The sequence below is a fragment of the Chironomus tepperi genome, unplaced genomic scaffold (genome assembly GCF_022539635.2).
Source record: "Chironomus tepperi strain 1889 unplaced genomic scaffold, CSIRO-AGI_Ctep_v1 contig_298, whole genome shotgun sequence".
Taxonomy (NCBI): domain Eukaryota; kingdom Metazoa; phylum Arthropoda; class Insecta; order Diptera; family Chironomidae; genus Chironomus; species Chironomus tepperi.
In genome coordinates, this window is record NW_027226420.1 from 1,403,210 (window position 1) to 1,419,418 (window position 16,209).

The window sequence follows — 16,209 nt, forward strand, 5'->3', positions numbered from 1 at the left end:
AAATGAATTCAAGAAGGGGGAAGGTATGCATTACTATTTGATGAAATAAAAATATTTTTAAATCGCACTTAAAAAATAATATTAAGCAATAAAAAATCAATGTTAGGTATTTAGTACAAAACAGAATTTTTTATTGACTTCGAAATGCACCTCGACAGACATAGTTTACATAAACATGTCATCGTAACCAGGTGGAGGTCTCAAATGATCGTTGTCTGGATCTAATCGTCTGAATGGGTTTGGTGGATCATATCTTGCACCAGGAGGTACTCTGTAGATAAAGAAATAAAGCATTATAATTTGATAGATTAGCGTAAATCCTCGGATTAATTTTAAATCCTAGGATTTAATCTCAGGATCCAAAATATTCACAACTAGAACTCAATTTAACATACCCAGGAGGACGAAGAGGATTTATCGGACCAAATTCAGGTCGGAATTCTGGCTGAAAAATGCTGCCTCCACCTCTGCCAAAAGGATCTAAATCGCCTCGTCCAATATCTCTTAATGGATCTCTAAGTGGATCAATTCTTCTGTCCTGATATGCTGGAGGAACAACAGGTCTAACAAGCAATGGATCATCATTTCGCGGAGCTCTTGATGTACTTCCTGATCGTTTCTCGGAATTCTGATCTAATATAGGCTTCACAATGTCCTCATTCATCTTATTAATTATAGTTTGACTGTCATTAACATAATCATTCAATGTCATTCCAACTTTTGATTTTATGACTTCCTTTGCCTTAAATACTAATCCAACAGTCTTAAGAGTTTTTGCATCCAATAGATTGATCATTAGAGTATCATCCGAGACAATTCCATAGAGAATGTAAATATTTTTATTTAATGTATATCGCAATGTATAAGATGTTTGATTTTGATTCCATCCTTGTGGCAATAATTCTGTGGGTCTATCTTCATCGCTGAAAATTTTCTATAATATTAAAAATCATTAGATTGCATTCTAATTAATGAATTTCGCAATTTTCTTACATTGTCACCAACACCGACAGAACGGAAATTGCTTTTGCATAAAACCCAATGAATGACGATAATTAATGCATCATTTTCACTGTTTATGTTGCCCTTTTGTGTTTCAAATAGTAAATCAATTCCAAAATTGGACATAACTGAAGCTGTTCCTTTAATTTCAATTATTTTTTTCTTTTTTAATGATTTTGCAGTTTTTATGATTGTATTGGTGTTATTTGGCCGAAAATAAACATTGTAAACACTGACTTATATTTCATAAAGTACAAGGATTTTATGGACTGTAAATATTGATTATCAATAAATTTACTCTTTTAATACATTTACATTAAGCAGATCATGTTAAATATCTGTCTAACTTGAAATAAAATCACATAAAATTTTCGATGAATAACTTGCCGAATTTAAATTTGGATTAACCGTTAATTTGCTGATTTTCAACACTTTTTAATGAAATTTTAAGTCTGGACCAAAAAAGATTAAATTAAAGTTATCTTAAGTTTGTTGATAACATAATTGATCAATTTTCTTATGTTTTATAAGAATACTATGTTAAATAAAAAAGAAATTAAAGGAACATGTAAGTTATGCCTTAAAAGCATGTTAATTAAATATTTTGACTAAATTCCTGGATTTTTTTAGGGATTTTGACACTCCAAAGAGGGAATGTTTAAAGCAGACAGTGAAAAAGATCCAGCAAACAAGTGTCATTTTAGGCAGAGGAAGCTTTGGGATTGTATTCAAAGCATTATATCGAGGAAAAATGGTTGCTGTAAAGATAATTTCAAAATGTGATGGCTATAAATTCTCGTCGATTAATCGTGAACGCAATATTTTACATCTAAGCAACCAAAACATTATTAAAATACTCAAAATTGTCGATAGCAAAGATTACGGTGCAATAATTATGGAAAGATTTGAAAGTTCCAGGAATCTCCAATTCATACTCGATCATTGTGATAATAAAATTGATCTCATTCATCGTCTGAAAATATTAAAGGACATAGCAAGTGCCTTACATTTTTGCCATAGAAATAACATCATCCATCGAGATTTAAAGCCTGATAATCTGATGATTGTTCTGGATCATGATCGTAATGATTATATTTGTAAATTATTCGATTTCGGATGTAGCTATAAAATTAATAATAATTCAAGTACCGATCAAGATGATATGCTGAAAAATGGACACGAGGAAGATAATTTCAATGATAGCATTGTGGTATGAGATATATACTTTAATTTATTTTTAATCCTTCCACTTTTATTTTACATAAATTAATTTCAGGGAACTGTGCGTTATAGTGCACCAGAATTGTTACAAGGAACTGCCCCAACTTCCTCGATTGATGTCTATTCGTTTGGAATCGTAATGTGGCAGTTGAAGGAAAATGAGATTCCGTACCAAAAAATCAAATCCAATGATATTATAATATGGCAAGTTGTTAAAAACAACTTAAGACCTGACTCTTCACTTTTATTACTTAACGAATTAAACGAGAAACCGATAGATATTAGAAGAGATGATTCTAACAAACAGTTCAGGATGTCACTAGAAGTAAAGTCATTAACACCAAAGAAATTGTTGATCAAAAGTAATGAAAAGTCATCAAGAAGTGATTTCAAGCAGAACCGATCAAAATGTGTCATAAAAGGAACGGGAAATGTCATTCGTAAAAGCTTATTCAGGTCTAAATTTCTCGACAGTCTTAACAATGAAAATGAGGTCGGCGACGAGTCTACAAAAGTTTTTATCAATTTTTTAACGGATCAACAATTTTATTTAAGGAAGCCTGAAAGTTTATTTAAAATTGAGAATGAATATATCAGACTGTACAAGGCTTGCTGGGATGAAAAGCATTTATTCAGACCAGATGTTGAAAAGATATGTAATCTTATTGAAAAATTCATTAATTATCTTTAAATTTTTTTTATGTGTTTGTGATTCCAAGAGAGATACTTTCTTTCTTAATTAAGTTAATTACTTTAATACATTAATTGTATCAGTTTTTTTGTTTTTAACATTTTCTGATTTTAATAATTTGAGAAATAAATTCACAATGCTTAGCATTTTATTGTACTGATAAGTTCTTCTTTGGCATATGTCCGCAATCGCCAAGTAAGCGAAGAACAACACGTCCACTTGGATGAATGACTAGCCATGTAATGGAAGCATGATGAAGTGACATACGGAGCCATGCTTCTGGTGGAAATTGAAGTGCTCTGCACACAAAATATCTAATAACATTTCCGTGACAAACTAATGCAGTATAAGAGTCTTCCTTCTGCGATGGATCTGCTCGATGAATGTATTTACGAAATGCTGCTTCTATACGAGCATTATCAGTAAAGAACTCAGACTCATCTGGATTCCAGTAATCTATTTTTGGTTCTATAAAGGAAAATCAACATATGAGCTCTATGCATTTAGTTAATACTACTACTCTTTACCTGGAGGATAAACAGCACCTTCCTCAATCATTCCACAATTCTGTACATTAATGCTTTCCCGATTAGTTAATTGTCCTAAAATAATTTTTCCTGTTTCTTGAGCACGAGTCATTGTAGACATTACAACATCCGAAATTGGAAATTCCAATTCTTTGAGTCGATCGCCTGTTAATTTAGCTTGAGTACGTCCTAATTCAGTAAGATATCTATCTTTATCCGTAATTCCATTTAAATTATACTGCCCGTGACGGATTAAAATGATGTGCCTTATTGCCTTAGCACGATGCTTATCCAACTTTTCATTATGTTCATTTTGTCGCTCTGCACTGGCGTTTTCAGGCAATGGTTTAACTAATGCTGTGCATGCACGATGATCCCAATTAGAATCCCATTTTATAGACGGAGTAAAATCAGATGTCCAGGAAGTTTGTACTATTTTGCCTTTTTCAGTGTTTACCAGATAATATAATGATAATCCACCAAGAGAATAACAGCTGACAGTTGCAGCACGCTTTAATAATTTGAAATACATCTTTTAAAATCAATTTAAGTGTACTTTTACTATTATTAATGAATTTTTTTTCACTGCAGATCTTAACAATGTTTGATAATGAAATGTAAACAAAAGAAAGGGAACATTGGAGGAAAACCAGTAAGAAATTTTCTACTTGATTATAGTCAATTGCGCCGTTATGATTCGTTGTAAAAGCTAGTGTAATTAAATAATTATAAAAGTTACCATTTTGAAAAGAAAGATTGATAATTAAAATTAGACAAAAAATTTAACGAAATTCAAAATTTTGAATATTCTTGTCTAAAAAGTCTGAACTGAACTGAAATGAACTGAAAGTTTCTGAACAAAAATTTATTTTTGCCGCCATAATTATTTTGTGTAAATTCTGCGTTAATTAAAGAATATTTAAACAAAAATAACATTCAGTCAGCCAGAAAAAGCGATTGTAAAACTGCTCATCATTTGTGTAATAATGTTTTAAGTATAAAAGACTGAGTTTCCTCAATATTTTGATATTTCATTGAGTTAATTAAACACAAAGATAAGATACTAAGATTAATATGTCGTGGAAGTATTTTAAACAAGCTATAAACGTAGGATGTTACTCATTGGGTGGATTTTCATTGTATTATTTGATAAGTAATGAAAATAATAAAAAATTTGTTCAAAACTCCTGGATCTCGGATTTAAAGCCACCATCAACAAAATGGGATAAAAATTGGGATCATCGAGATCCTAGTGCCTTGTTAAAGTCATCATTACCGGAAAATCCAACTCCAGATCAGCAAAATAAGCACAATGAGGAGTTGGAAAAAGTCACAGCAAAAGCAGTTAGACACATTATATTAATTCGTCATGGCCAATACAACACTCATGCCTTAACAGACAAAGGAAGAATTCTTACAGAATTAGGAAGAGAACAGGCTAAAATGTCTGGACTGCGTTTAAATGAATTAAAAATTCCAATAACTAATTTTGTAATGTCAACAATGACTAGAGCTCAAGAAACTGGAAATATCATTCTTAATCAACTGGATAATAAAAAGTTTATTATCGAAAACTGTTCCTTAATCGAAGAAGGAGCTCCAATTCCACCAGAACCAAAAGTTGGACACTGGAAGCCTCAAAATTGGGTAATTTTTTTTAGAAATTCTTGACTGATCCATAAATTTAATTATTCACTTTTTTTAGCAGTTCTTCGTTGATGGCTCACGAATTGAAGCTGGATTTCGCAAGCATTTCCATCGTGCTGCTCCTGATCAAAAAGAGGATTCATATACAGTTCTAGTTTGTCATGCAAATGTAATTAGATATTATGTTTGCCGAGCATTGCAAGTTCCGCCAGAAGCTTGGCTCAGAATGTCTCTTCATCACGCATCTATAACTTGGTTGTCTATCTATCCAGAAAATGGCAGAGTAATATTGAAATTATTTGGTGATTGTGGACATATTCCAAAGAAATCATTATCTACCGCGTAGATATTCAATTATTGTGCTTAATTGTTCATCAAAGATGACTTCCCATAAATCTTCCTTATTTCCCTGTAAGCATATAATGTGAATAAGCAATAAGCTCTTTTACCTCTTGAAATTTGTACTTTTGTAGTATCAAAAGTGCTTAAAACTGCCCTAAATCCTTCTGAATTTATGCTAATCAAGTTTGTCGAAATAATTTTACCCTAGGTATTTTTACAATAAAACATAATTTTTCAATATAAATCATCACATATTGTTTAATTAATTAATTGTCAAACATTTTAGCTTGTCAAAAAAAATTCAGAAATTTGTAACGTATTTTAAATTTTTGAATTTTCCGATTTGACATTTGTAATTTTTTCATGGATTCAATTACTGACAAGAACTTGATTCTTAATATTAAGGTTAATTTGGACGTCTTAAAATTTTAATTAATTTTAAAAGTATCTAGGCTTAATTAAATAAATCAAACTTTAATTTTGACTAAAGTTGATCTCAGTTAACTCAAAAAATAACTTTTCAATCACTTTGGATTTTTAATTCAATCAAATTAGACGAAAAATTTTAACGCGGTAAAAAAAAATTGACAAAATGATACGAAACTTTGAATCTGTTGGGATAGATGCAATCTCTGAAGCTCCAAATGAAGCAGTTCCACCAGTCGAAGTGGTGGATAGAAATAGGAAAGGATGGACACTTTTCGGTAGTAATAAGTCGAGAAGTGAACAAAATGCAAATAGAGGTATTAAAAAAAAATCATGGCTTCCTGGATCATTTAATTATCAAAATAATTAAAATTTTTATAGAAATCCCAAATGACGTTCCCAATAATGTAAAAGTAATTAGAGTTCAACCGAGAAACTTTCGCAATAACGCAACGGGAGAACCACTTGACGAAGACAATTCACCTGATGAAATTGCAAATCCACCCTCCAGCAATGGAGGTTCATCTAACGGTATTGCAGAATTATCGACGGATGAAAATGGTGCTGTTCCGAAGAAGCGATGGTATCAACGGTTCGGGATAGGCACCAGTAAGAAGGACAAAAAGGCGGAATCGCCTACTGTTTCTGAAAATTTGGTCCTAAATAGAGAAGCTTCTTCAGCTTCAGAAAGTAGTGCTGTAGAAGCTAGAAGTAATTCATTGCCTAATAATGTTGATGCGATCGATAACGATCCATCTGAGGTTGCTGTTATAGTATGTATCGTCTTGTAAAAGCTATTGCTTATCTATTAAAATTATAATTTTATAGGAATTTCGAGAGCCTGAAAAGAAACCGGGATTTTTTTCCAATTTGTTCCGACGCTCAAAGATGAACAAAAAGCATAAGTTAGTCGTACCGATTGTTACGGTTCAAGTCATTGATATAACTCCTGAAGAAGATAATACTGATATTGTTTTTGACTTTAATGTTCAACCTGCTGAAGACATTGAAGCTGGAGGTTCTATGATTGTTGAAGCTGAAATATCACCAATTAATGATGAAATGGTCGAAGAAGATGCTAAGGATGAAGCAAAGGTATGTCATCTTTAAGAAATTATTTTGTGTTATGTATTTAATTTTGTATTTGTAGAATGCGTCAATTGATGAACCAAAAGAAGGTTCAGCAAATGATGCCAAATCTATGATTGTTGAAGCTGAAATATCACCAATTAATGGTAAATTGGTCGAACAAGATGCTAATGGTGAAACAAAGGTTGATCCAATTGATGAACCAAAAGAAGGTTCAGTTGTGATTGTTGAAGCTGAAATATCGCCAATTAATGGCAAATTGGTCAAACAAGATGCTAATGGTGAAACAAAGGTTGGTTCAGTTAGTCCAATTGATGAACCAAAAGAAGGTGCAGCAAATGATGATAACGCTGTGATTGTTGAAGCTGAAATATCGCCAATTAATGGTAAATTGGTCAAAGAAGATGCTAAGGATGAAATAAATGTTGGTTCAGTTGATCCAATTGATGAACCAAAAGAAGGTGCAGCAAATGATGATAACGCTGTGATTGTTGAAGCTGAAATATCGCCAATTAATGGTAAATTGGTCAAAGAAGATGCTAAGGATGAAGCAAAAGTTGGTTCAGATAGTCCAATAGATGAACCAAAAGAAGGTTCAGTAAATGATGATAACGCTGTGATTGTTGAAGCTGAAATATCGCCAATTAATGATCAATTGGTAAATGATGATAACGTTGTGATTGTTGAAGCTGAAATATCACCAATTAATAATCAATTGGTCGAAGAAGTTGTTAATGATGAAACAGAGGTTTGTCATCTTTAGGAAATTATTTAGTGTTTGGTATTAAGTTTTCTATTTGCAGAATGCGTCAATTAATGAACCAAATGAAGGTTCAGTAAATAATGATAGCGCTGTGCACTCAGAAGTAAGGAAAGTTTAATTATTTATAATGTACTGAAACTAATACTTTATTCCTTGAAGGCTGTAGCTGAACCTTCTGAAGTTCGAAATGGATTCAATATTAGAATTGAAGTAAGTTCACCTGAGGAATCTCCAGAAAATGTGGCCAGGGTAAATGGAAATGGAAATAATATTAACGGCACAAATGGAAATTTGTTGAATATACCAAGAAGTTTTGATGACTTCTTTGGCGAAGCTATTAGCGCTGAAAATTACGCGAATAGTAGATATTTGAGGCCTGATATCCTTCCTTGCGAAAATCGAGCTGAAATACAAGAAGTTCCGGAAATTGTCATTGGAGACAATGCAAGTGTTGGTGATGTCGAAAGTTTTAATGGATCAAACAATGATGAAAATTTGTCATTTGATGACGATGCTGAAGTCAGAAGAATCAACAACATTGAGTGTTGAAACTCAAATGAATGAAGTCTAACTTAACTGAAGAAAATCATAATTATGTTTTGGAGCTTTTGACTTATTAATGTATTAATTCGTAAAGTTTAAATTTGTTGTAAAAATCAGGTTTTAAAAGACACTGGTTTATTTGGTTGATTAAAAATATTATGTAACTTGTGATGAAAAAGAAAATTAATAAAGTATGGAAATGACCAAAGAACGAAATGCCGTTTTTATTCATGCACAATATTCGCAGGTAGAAAAGATTTTAATGCTATGTTCCCTTTAACCGGCTTTGTTTTCATTTTGAATGTTAAGTTAGTTCCCTCCAAATATTATTGTTAAAAATTAAATTAAAATGTGCGGAAGAAGTTGCATGACACTAGATCCAAATGAAATAGTCTGTGCCTGCAAATACAAAGTTGATAAAGATGAAGAATTGAAGAAGCCGGCTTATAGGAATGAATATAATTTGGGAAAAAAGTAAGTCTTTGTTCATCACAAATTGAACGTTCTATTCAGTTCAGTTCATTTGAATTTGAAAAGCCTGTTAAAATTTTAAATTTAAAATGTCCGTTAAAATTAAAATAATTTTCTCCATTTTCAAACTTCACAGTAGGGGTGTCGATTACAAATCCCAAGTATTTGGGATTTGGGGTATTTTGTAAGGATTTGGGGTACCCCAAATACTTGGGTTTTGGACCCAAGTACTTGTACAAATCTTTATAAAATAGAATTTTTCGTATATTATTAAATTTCTTCATATTATTATTTTTTTAGTTCTTCAAAATTTAATTATTCATTAATATTTTCATAATTATTTGTTAAGAAAAATCTAGGGTTGGCCAAAAAACACCACATATCGGCATTTTTTTCCGGCCCGTAGTTGAAAATGCATCCAAGTGAATTTTTATTATGTATGAAAATTTGTTTTGGTTAATTTTAAGTTATTCATGGTGAAAATTCCATTTACGAGACTTTTTCAATTAAGTTTAGGAAAATCCTGTCAAAAACTTACAATTTTCCATAAATTTTTGCTTTGATAAAAAAATTTTGAGGTGAAAAGCCATAAATTTCCAGGATTTTTCAAATTTTTAAGAAAATGTTTGCCAAAATTGCAATTTTTTGCAATTAAAAAAATTAAGATAAAGGTTCACGTATTCGAGAGTTTTATAACCTGTTTTAGAAAATTCAAGTGAAAAATCGGAGTTTTAAGGATTTTAAACAAGATTTACAATAGTAAATAACAATATATGGTTAAAATCTGACTTGCATCTGGATGCGTTGGCCTAAAATCCCAGCGCAATGCGCATATTTATAATGATATTTTGTTCTTATTGGGGATTTGGGATTTGTACAAGTACTTGGGGTCCTGGGATTTGGGTATTTGGGATTTGTACAAATCCTGAAAACCCAAATAATCGACACCCCTACTTCACAGATACAAGCCATCATACAATATAGCACCAACAGACATTTGTCCAATTATTGTATCCTCAAAGCATTTTGATGATGATGAAATCTCATCTGACAGAACTGTCGTTCCTGCATTATGGTCATTAATACCAAAATGGCATAAAGGTGATTATCGTAAACATGGATTAACTACAAATAATGCACGACTTGAAGGATTGACAGATTCAAAATTATATAAGCCATTACTGGATCGTGGTAAGAGATGTGTCATGGTCATTGAAGGATTCTACGAATGGCAAACAACAAATCCAAAGGCAAAGTCATCAGAACGGCAAGTTTACTTTGTTCACATGCCACAAGATGATAAAATTAAAATTGAGGATAAGTCGAGCTGGACATCATGTGAAGATGTAAAGCTAATGTATATTGCAGGACTGTTTGATGTTTGGAATGATGAGAATGGAGATTCAATTTACAGTTTCACAATCATCACGTACGAGTCTGATAAATTCTTTAACTCTATACACCATAGAACTCCTGCAATATTGGAGACGGAAGAGCAAATCTGCAGCTGGCTTGATTTTGAGCATGTGTCCTCTAACGAAGCTTTAAAAATGATTCGACAACCAAAAATCACTATGTGGTATCAAGTTTCAAGCTACTTAAACAGCACAAAAAATAAGTCAGATCAATGCAACAAGCCTTTAAATTATAAGCCAAAAACATTCCGTAAAAGCAGTATTCTAAATTTTGTCACAAAGCGTCCTGAAACATCCGTAAAGAAGGAAGACGATTCTCCCGAAAAATCACCAAAACGTCAGAAACTTAATTAAGGAATTCAGAAATTACGATTTATTGTTGTACAAAAAGTTACTTAAATTTAAATTTTTCATCAGGAATTTCATTCCTTTCCATCATGTAAGTGAAAGAGGCCAATGCTACTTTTAAGTCCCATGAGTTGTCTTCTAATAATCTATAAAATAATAAGAGATATTAAGTACAATAAATTTATTTAAAATAGAAACGGTTTACAAAAATTTGAAATTGACTGTCAAAAAACTTTGTTTGAATTTTTGTAAACCGTTAAAATTCAAATTTTTGAAAATCGTTAAAAACCTCAACACAAAACTTACTTCTTACAAAAGCTTTTCGAGCACTCAGTCAATTTCTGGAAGATTGATAATTTTAATGCTTGATTTTCAAAAGCACTTGGAAGCAACACCCGACATTGTTCCTTAATTTCATTTTTTGTAGCAGCTCTATGTCCACTTCTCAACATTTCCATTTGAGCAGTTGTTGGTTGACGAAGTAACAGCTGATCATTCTTAATTATGAAATTTCCATCAATCACGTCAAATAGAAACGTTCGAGAGAAGCTGTATGGCAATGAGTTATCTTCAGTATTGTAAAGAAACTCCTCAAAAACGCCACTGACGATTATTCCAATTTTTCTTTGTTCCTCACTAAAAAATGGAACGTCAACAGTAAACGTGCTGAAATCATGTCGTGTTCTACTCATGTCATTAAAAACCATGGCTATATTATTCTTTCCAATATGCACTTTTGAAGCAACTGAGTTCATGTCACTTAATTTTAGTAAATTTCTTTGGAACTTCATATGATTTTGAATACGAGGATAAATCTGAGCAAAAGTCATGCTCGAGTTCTTCTCATTAAATTCATAATTAACGCTCATGGTAAAAACTGAATAATCATTGTACAATAACCGTACTTTTGATCGTTCAAATGAGTCCCATAAGTGGAAGAAATAGTCAACGAATGCATTAATAACTATATAAGCATTCTTGTTAAAAAGAAAGTTCTGATGAGTAACAATACGATTCTGTCCATAAACTCGATGTCCATCTACATACACAATTTCCTTGAAATTTTCACGAACATGGCCAATATAGTCATATGATGATTTATTGCATACTGGATTACCATCAAGGTGCACTTCTACAACTGATGTACATTTGCTGAAGTCCGATAAATTTGAAATGTAGTTGTTCTTCAAATTTAAAGCATAAAGCTTTGGAAATGAGAATAGACATTCGAATCCTTTACAGTTTGAGATATTACAGTTCTCAGCATTAATTCTTGTTATGTTGGGATTAATTCGTTTAACAAGTGTCAATACATAGTCCAATGTCTTACTGGAATTAAGCAATACTGTTAGCTTAGAAAACTCTGGATCACGTGGAAAGTCATTTAAATCAAGAGTGTCTTCCTTAACACGATTCTTTAAAACATTTGCGATCTTACTCGACCAATTAACTTCTCCTTCCCTATACTCGGCAACATTTAAACGAATGTGGACATCAATTGTGAATGAGTTCTTTGGCATCTGTATTTTTAGTCCATTCAGGAACAAGATTCTTAGTGCATCAAAATTTCTATATAAATAAAATTCATCATAATTGTCCAATCTTTTTAAATAGCACGGATAGAAATGAACTTCTTTAAGTAAATTTGATGACAATTCCTTCATGATCTCTTGGACAGTGTAACGCTTATTATGATGTAGAGTAACTTGAGCCCAATATTTTTCATTGACTATTTTCTCAATTCTATTTCGATACTGCATGAGATTTTCAGACTTAATCAGCGTTCCATCGCCAACATTTGGTATATCATTGTTTCCATTTTGGATGCTATTCATCATGTTCGATAGACTAAAAATGACCTTTGAATTCAGTGTCTTCAAATTTGGAAGGATTTTTTGAACTATTTGTTCGAATTGAGGATGATTTGTGACTGGATTGTTATTAATGATGATTTCATTCAAATTCATTCCCATCAAATTATTAAATTCATTCACATCAGTTATATTGTTGTTGCTTAAATCTAGAACTTCAATATTTTTAAAGTCAAAGAGTCGTTTAAATGGCTCTAATGACTGAATTTCATTATTGCAAAACTTCATGGCCCGGAAGTTTGAGTTTGAACTTGATTTGATGCCTCGGATGTTGTTGATTTCATCGAAAAATGTCTTAGACACACCCAAACTTCTCAACGAGATATACATATCAACAAATTCTGGTTCTTTTTGGATCTCACTTAGGTCTAAGATTCCAACAGCTGAATTTTCTTTAACTTTACGTATTATGAAAGTACCAATGGACTTTCGCGGTTTAATGTGTCCATTATTACTGACAGATATTTCAATTTTAATTAAAAGTGGTAATTTCCAGTCCTTTACTTGAATTTGTAGCTTATTCCTAACTAATTCTCTCATTGCATCATTTTGATTTTTTACCAGAAAATAATCAATATATCTGTCCTGTTTATATGCAATTGGTATAAAAAAGGTTTCACCAACAGTGTCATAGAATCCATTAATTATTTCATCTTTTGTAAATGGAAGTCCTTGATGGTAAACTGATATTAAACTAAATCCATTATTTTGAGGAGCATAAAACCGGTCGCAATCCAAAGGAGTGTATACATTAACTGTTGAATCATTGACAATAATAGGTTGTTCAATTCCTTGCATCTCTATTCGTCTTGGATAGTTATAGTTTTTCAGCTGGCTTATTGAGCTTGGATTGACTAATGTTCTTATTTTGATGTTGTCGGCTAAAAATATAAATTTACATTTTTTGTGTTAAATTGAATGATAATGAAGTTAATTTTGATTCCATACCTTTTCCGAAACTCGAAAATGTATTTTCAGTCATTTTGTTAATTATATTTTTGCGTATTTCAATGAGAATTTAATACTTTTAAATGTTTGTTTTTCTTATTTTTTATCACATTTTTGGAAAGTTGTTCAATGATTTTATTCTGACTGAATGTCCAAAACATTATTATTCAAAATTTAAAATATCTTAAGCTTTTTCAACCCTCCAAAATTGTGATTATAAATTGAGGAAAAGGCACAAGTCTTTATAAGACTATTAAGTAGTTTAATTAAAGCGAATTTTTCATAGTTTAATAAAATTCGTACAGTAGTTCACTTCATTTTAGTCCGGTTCAAATCAAAATTCAAACACTTAAAAACCGTTATATATTTCAATAAAAATTAGTTTGGTTAAAAGAAGATTTAAGCGCTTTATGAGCATACACTTGATTTTTCGACCACTATATTCGACGTATTCTCAGTTCCTTTCGACCACGTCAATCTAGTAGTATTATTTTTTTAGTAATAATAAAAATGTCATTGAGTCGAGACGAAAAGTTACAGGATATTAAAAATTTTATACAGAAAGACTTACTGGCAGCAGATTTAAAGCTAAGTCTGTTCATATCAGCTGCAAAATGCTACAAAAAAGACTTTTTAGTGAATCCATTTCCAGCGTTCTATATAAAGAATCATATAAAGGATTTTGATAAGCTTGTATGAAAATTAATTAAAATAAAAGTACACATCATTTAAAGTTCATTTCTAGGCTGAAGATCTGGATCAAATTCCTCCTTTAGAAGAGCTTTTGCTGCTTTTGATTGCCGAATTCGGAAGTGATCAACTTTTGAGTGATACTGTGATTAACTTACTGCATTGGGTATTAATTGAGTATTTAAAGTATGATGTACAGACTGTCCACAAATCTAAGCACGAGGAAATTTTGTTGTTATCAAAAAGCACCGGAAAATATCAAGTACCAAATTATATCTTTCAAATTAATTACAAAAATACATCAGCAGCTGAAAGGAAGTTTAATCAACTAAAATTCGGAAATACAACGAAGTTTGCATATCATGGCACGAAATTCTATTGCATGTATTCCATTCTTAATTATGGATTACAGCAGCATCTTAACAAAACTGCATTATTCGGTAAATTAATAATTTTCATTTTAAATGACCTTTAAATACTATTTCCTGTTTATGTTGATAGGTGAAGGACTGTATTTCTCATATGAACTGCAAGTTAGTCAATTATTCAGTCAGTCGGTATTAAGCTGGAATAGAAGTAAATTAGGTGAACTTATTAGCTGCACGGCAGTTTGTGAATATATAGACGATCCACTTTATACAAAGATTCGTAAAGGTATGAAATACATCCTGTTATCTGACAATCTTTCATTGACATTTCTTTGTACTATTTCCAGAAAATGCAAAGAACTCTGATATTCCACAAAACTACTTGCTGATAACAAACAATGAGATTGTTCGTCCACGATATTTATTGATATATGGATCAAATAAGCCAACACTTAAGAAGTCAATATCAGCGAATGTTGTAAATAATTCAATTGAATTGATCGATGAACCAAGAACTTTCCTAACATGGTGCCGAAGAAATCCATTGATTGTATCAGCTGCGATATATCTTTTATTATTATTTTTAGTTGGACTAAGTAGCCATAGAAGTTTCGATCATTATAAAAATATCTTGATGAATTTCTTCAAAAAGCGATTTAAGTATGAATGACATCAAATGGCAAATGAAGTTTACACATAATTTATTTAATAAAAAAGTGCTTTATCGAGTCAAACGCACAATTTTTTTCGGAAACTACTTTAACATAATTTATTTTTTGTTTTCTATTTCTTTAATTCTGTCCAGACATGAATTTAGAAAGGAAATCAGCTGGCTTTGGTTCAACAGTTTCTTGCCAATAAGTCTAAAATTATAAACATCAACATAAGTAATTGTACAGCATAAATCTGATTATATTTGTCTCACCATAACATGTCCTTTCTGTTTCCATTGCATGGTACATTCTTTTAATTCCATTTGACCCTTGATCACGAGCATATCAATAACACGTACATCTGATACATCCTTGTGTCTCAAAAACATCTCTCTGAGCTTTGATTTGCACTGTTCCTCACTTTTTGGGATGTCGAATTTATCAACTGAAAATTATATTTGTATACATTTTTAAATTCCATAGATGATGTAATAATTTATTTCACAAAACTTAATGTCAACTGGACAATTGATAATCATTCATCAATAGTCATGACAGATGATTTTAACTGCAATTAAACTTCACGTACTGGATGTTTTGATTACATGAGCATACTTTATACGACATTTTCTTACCGATAAAAGGAATTGTACGATACCAAGCTTTATAAAGATTTAAAACACGTCGTCTAGCTTCATCACGATCTAATGATAAAATGGGTCTCACTTGCTGAATTACCCGCTTTACTGGTTCCTTTGCAGCCATTGAAAATTGTTTTTCAGCAAAATTCTTTAAATTTTCTACTTTATTTTGCGAACGTGCACCAATGACGTTACAAAAATTTACCTTTTTTCTGCCAGTTACGTACGTTTTCTTACGTAATTATTTGAAATTTTGTATAACGGTTTACTTTGAGTAATTTTATTAGATACATGCGGGCTTTTGAAACTTCATGAGATTTACGAAGACAAATTAAAAAATTTTGATTTATGTCGCAGCCAACTTGATAATTACAGTTTATAATCATTGAAAATATGAAATATTTTGGCGGGAAATTTAGCTATAAAAGGACAAATTTTTGGCAAATTTTCTCATTCGGTTTTGAGGTTCCGAAGAGGATAAGTCTTAAAATTCAGATTTTTTCTGTTAATTTACTTAATTAATCTGATAATTCAAAACATATTAATCATATTT

At 31.4% G+C, this 16,209-nt stretch overlaps 9 protein-coding genes across 11 annotated transcripts; 5 read left to right on the top strand and 4 right to left on the bottom strand.

Moving 5' to 3' along the window:
* Nucleotides 1–102: 102 nt before the first annotated feature.
* Nucleotides 103–1,206, bottom strand: PI31 (Proteasome inhibitor 31 kDa). The gene is made up of 3 exons (XM_070642732.1): nt 994–1,206; nt 396–934; nt 103–271 (listed from the first exon to the last, which is right to left on the bottom strand). Exons 1-3 carry the CDS (start codon nt 1,126–1,128, stop codon nt 166–168), a joined length of 780 nt encoding a protein of 259 aa, XP_070498833.1. The 5' UTR covers nt 1,129–1,206; the 3' UTR covers nt 103–165.
* Nucleotides 1,207–1,445: 239 nt separating this feature from the next.
* Mos (Mos oncogene) lies at nt 1,446–2,994 on the top strand. The gene is made up of 3 exons (XM_070642525.1): nt 1,446–1,570; nt 1,633–2,212; nt 2,279–2,994. Coding segments are annotated over exons 1-3 (1,218 nt in total). The 5' UTR covers nt 1,446–1,568; the 3' UTR covers nt 2,915–2,994.
* LOC139092198 (serine/threonine-protein phosphatase Pgam5, mitochondrial-like) lies at nt 2,833–4,072 on the bottom strand. The gene is made up of 2 exons (XM_070642526.1): nt 3,442–4,072; nt 2,833–3,382 (listed from the first exon to the last, which is right to left on the bottom strand). Exons 1-2 carry the CDS (start codon nt 3,971–3,973, stop codon nt 3,063–3,065), a joined length of 852 nt encoding a protein of 283 aa, XP_070498627.1. The 5' UTR covers nt 3,974–4,072; the 3' UTR covers nt 2,833–3,062.
* Nucleotides 4,073–4,404: 332 nt separating this feature from the next.
* On the top strand, nt 4,405–5,674 carry Pgam5 (Phosphoglycerate mutase 5). Of its 2 annotated transcripts, none has more exons than XM_070642585.1 (2): nt 4,405–5,088; nt 5,147–5,674. In XM_070642585.1, exons 1-2 carry the CDS (start codon nt 4,516–4,518, stop codon nt 5,432–5,434), a joined length of 861 nt encoding a protein of 286 aa, XP_070498686.1. In that variant the 5' UTR covers nt 4,405–4,515; the 3' UTR covers nt 5,435–5,674. The 2 variants fall into 2 exon arrangements, with proteins under 2 accessions (XP_070498686.1, XP_070498687.1); XM_070642586.1 differs by having other exon boundaries at nt 4,407–5,088; nt 5,150–5,674.
* A 202-nt stretch (nt 5,675–5,876) lies between these two features.
* Nucleotides 5,877–8,444, top strand: LOC139092263 (probable inactive protein kinase DDB_G0270444). 2 transcript variants are annotated; one of them, XM_070642601.1, is made up of 7 exons: nt 5,877–6,173; nt 6,238–6,629; nt 6,685–6,951; nt 7,007–7,560; nt 7,621–7,693; nt 7,749–7,811; nt 7,868–8,444. In XM_070642601.1, exons 1-7 carry the CDS (start codon nt 6,023–6,025, stop codon nt 8,255–8,257), a joined length of 1,890 nt encoding a protein of 629 aa, XP_070498702.1. In that variant the 5' UTR covers nt 5,877–6,022; the 3' UTR covers nt 8,258–8,444. The 2 variants fall into 2 exon arrangements, with proteins under 2 accessions (XP_070498702.1, XP_070498701.1); XM_070642600.1 differs by having other exon boundaries at nt 7,007–7,693.
* Nucleotides 8,445–8,560: 116 nt separating this feature from the next.
* LOC139092190 (abasic site processing protein HMCES-like) lies at nt 8,561–10,639 on the top strand. Its single transcript, XM_070642515.1, has 2 exons — nt 8,561–8,725; nt 9,684–10,639. Exons 1-2 carry the CDS (start codon nt 8,601–8,603, stop codon nt 10,489–10,491), a joined length of 933 nt encoding a protein of 310 aa, XP_070498616.1. The 5' UTR covers nt 8,561–8,600; the 3' UTR covers nt 10,492–10,639.
* LOC139092189 (nuclear RNA export factor 2-like) lies at nt 10,488–13,419 on the bottom strand. Its single transcript, XM_070642514.1, has 3 exons — nt 13,305–13,419; nt 10,792–13,237; nt 10,488–10,631 (listed from the first exon to the last, which is right to left on the bottom strand). Exons 1-3 carry the CDS (start codon nt 13,336–13,338, stop codon nt 10,529–10,531), a joined length of 2,583 nt encoding a protein of 860 aa, XP_070498615.1. The 5' UTR covers nt 13,339–13,419; the 3' UTR covers nt 10,488–10,528.
* A 356-nt stretch (nt 13,420–13,775) lies between these two features.
* Nucleotides 13,776–15,121, top strand: LOC139092206 (protein mono-ADP-ribosyltransferase PARP16-like). Its single transcript, XM_070642532.1, has 4 exons — nt 13,776–13,997; nt 14,050–14,434; nt 14,496–14,648; nt 14,710–15,121. Exons 1-4 carry the CDS (start codon nt 13,815–13,817, stop codon nt 15,030–15,032), a joined length of 1,044 nt encoding a protein of 347 aa, XP_070498633.1. The 5' UTR covers nt 13,776–13,814; the 3' UTR covers nt 15,033–15,121.
* ND-B14 (NADH dehydrogenase (ubiquinone) B14 subunit) lies at nt 15,047–15,862 on the bottom strand. The gene is made up of 3 exons (XM_070642533.1): nt 15,651–15,862; nt 15,288–15,460; nt 15,047–15,225 (listed from the first exon to the last, which is right to left on the bottom strand). The coding sequence occupies exons 1-3, from the start codon at nt 15,778–15,780 to the stop codon at nt 15,154–15,156; spliced, it is 375 nt and encodes a 124-aa protein (XP_070498634.1). The 5' UTR covers nt 15,781–15,862; the 3' UTR covers nt 15,047–15,153.
* Between the last annotated feature and the right edge of the window lie 347 nt (nt 15,863–16,209).

Coding starts and splice junctions, on each gene's coding strand:
- PI31 (XM_070642732.1), bottom strand. CDS start 1,128: ATGTCCAATTTTGGAATTGATTTACTATTTGAAACACAAAAGGGCAAC. Junction 935..993: donor CTGTCGGTGTTGGTGACAAT/GTAAGAAAATTG, acceptor TTAATATTATAG/AAAATTTTCAGCGATGAAGA. Junction 272..395: donor AATCCTCTTCGTCCTCCTGG/GTATGTTAAATT, acceptor CTTTATCTACAG/AGTACCTCCTGGTGCAAGAT.
- LOC139092206 (XM_070642532.1), top strand. CDS start 13,815: ATGTCATTGAGTCGAGACGAAAAGTTACAGGATATTAAAAATTTTATA. Junction 14,435..14,495: donor TAACAAAACTGCATTATTCG/GTAAATTAATAA, acceptor TTATGTTGATAG/GTGAAGGACTGTATTTCTCA. Junction 14,649..14,709: donor TTATACAAAGATTCGTAAAG/GTATGAAATACA, acceptor TACTATTTCCAG/AAAATGCAAAGAACTCTGAT.
- LOC139092263 (XM_070642600.1), top strand. CDS start 6,023: ATGATACGAAACTTTGAATCTGTTGGGATAGATGCAATCTCTGAAGCT. Junction 6,174..6,237: donor TGAACAAAATGCAAATAGAG/GTATTAAAAAAA, acceptor AAATTTTTATAG/AAATCCCAAATGACGTTCCC. Junction 7,812..7,867: donor ATAGCGCTGTGCACTCAGAA/GTAAGGAAAGTT, acceptor TATTCCTTGAAG/GCTGTAGCTGAACCTTCTGA.
- LOC139092190 (XM_070642515.1), top strand. CDS start 8,601: ATGTGCGGAAGAAGTTGCATGACACTAGATCCAAATGAAATAGTCTGT. Junction 8,726..9,683: donor GAATATAATTTGGGAAAAAA/GTAAGTCTTTGT, acceptor CCTACTTCACAG/ATACAAGCCATCATACAATA.
- Mos (XM_070642525.1), top strand. Junction 2,213..2,278: donor ATTTCAATGATAGCATTGTG/GTATGAGATATA, acceptor AATTAATTTCAG/GGAACTGTGCGTTATAGTGC.
- ND-B14 (XM_070642533.1), bottom strand. CDS start 15,780: ATGGCTGCAAAGGAACCAGTAAAGCGGGTAATTCAGCAAGTGAGACCC. Junction 15,461..15,650: donor TCGTACAATTCCTTTTATCG/GTAAGAAAATGT, acceptor TATAATTTTCAG/TTGATAAATTCGACATCCCA. Junction 15,226..15,287: donor AACAGAAAGGACATGTTATG/GTGAGACAAATA, acceptor TTATAATTTTAG/ACTTATTGGCAAGAAACTGT.
- Pgam5 (XM_070642585.1), top strand. CDS start 4,516: ATGTCGTGGAAGTATTTTAAACAAGCTATAAACGTAGGATGTTACTCA. Junction 5,089..5,146: donor ACTGGAAGCCTCAAAATTGG/GTAATTTTTTTT, acceptor CACTTTTTTTAG/CAGTTCTTCGTTGATGGCTC.
- LOC139092198 (XM_070642526.1), bottom strand. CDS start 3,973: ATGTATTTCAAATTATTAAAGCGTGCTGCAACTGTCAGCTGTTATTCT. Junction 3,383..3,441: donor AGGTGCTGTTTATCCTCCAG/GTAAAGAGTAGT, acceptor TTTCCTTTATAG/AACCAAAAATAGATTACTGG.
- LOC139092189 (XM_070642514.1), bottom strand. CDS start 13,338: ATGACTGAAAATACATTTTCGAGTTTCGGAAAAG. Junction 13,238..13,304: donor ATTTTCGAGTTTCGGAAAAG/GTATGGAATCAA, acceptor TTATATTTTTAG/CCGACAACATCAAAATAAGA. Junction 10,632..10,791: donor TCGAAAAGCTTTTGTAAGAA/GTAAGTTTTGTG, acceptor ATTATTTTATAG/ATTATTAGAAGACAACTCAT.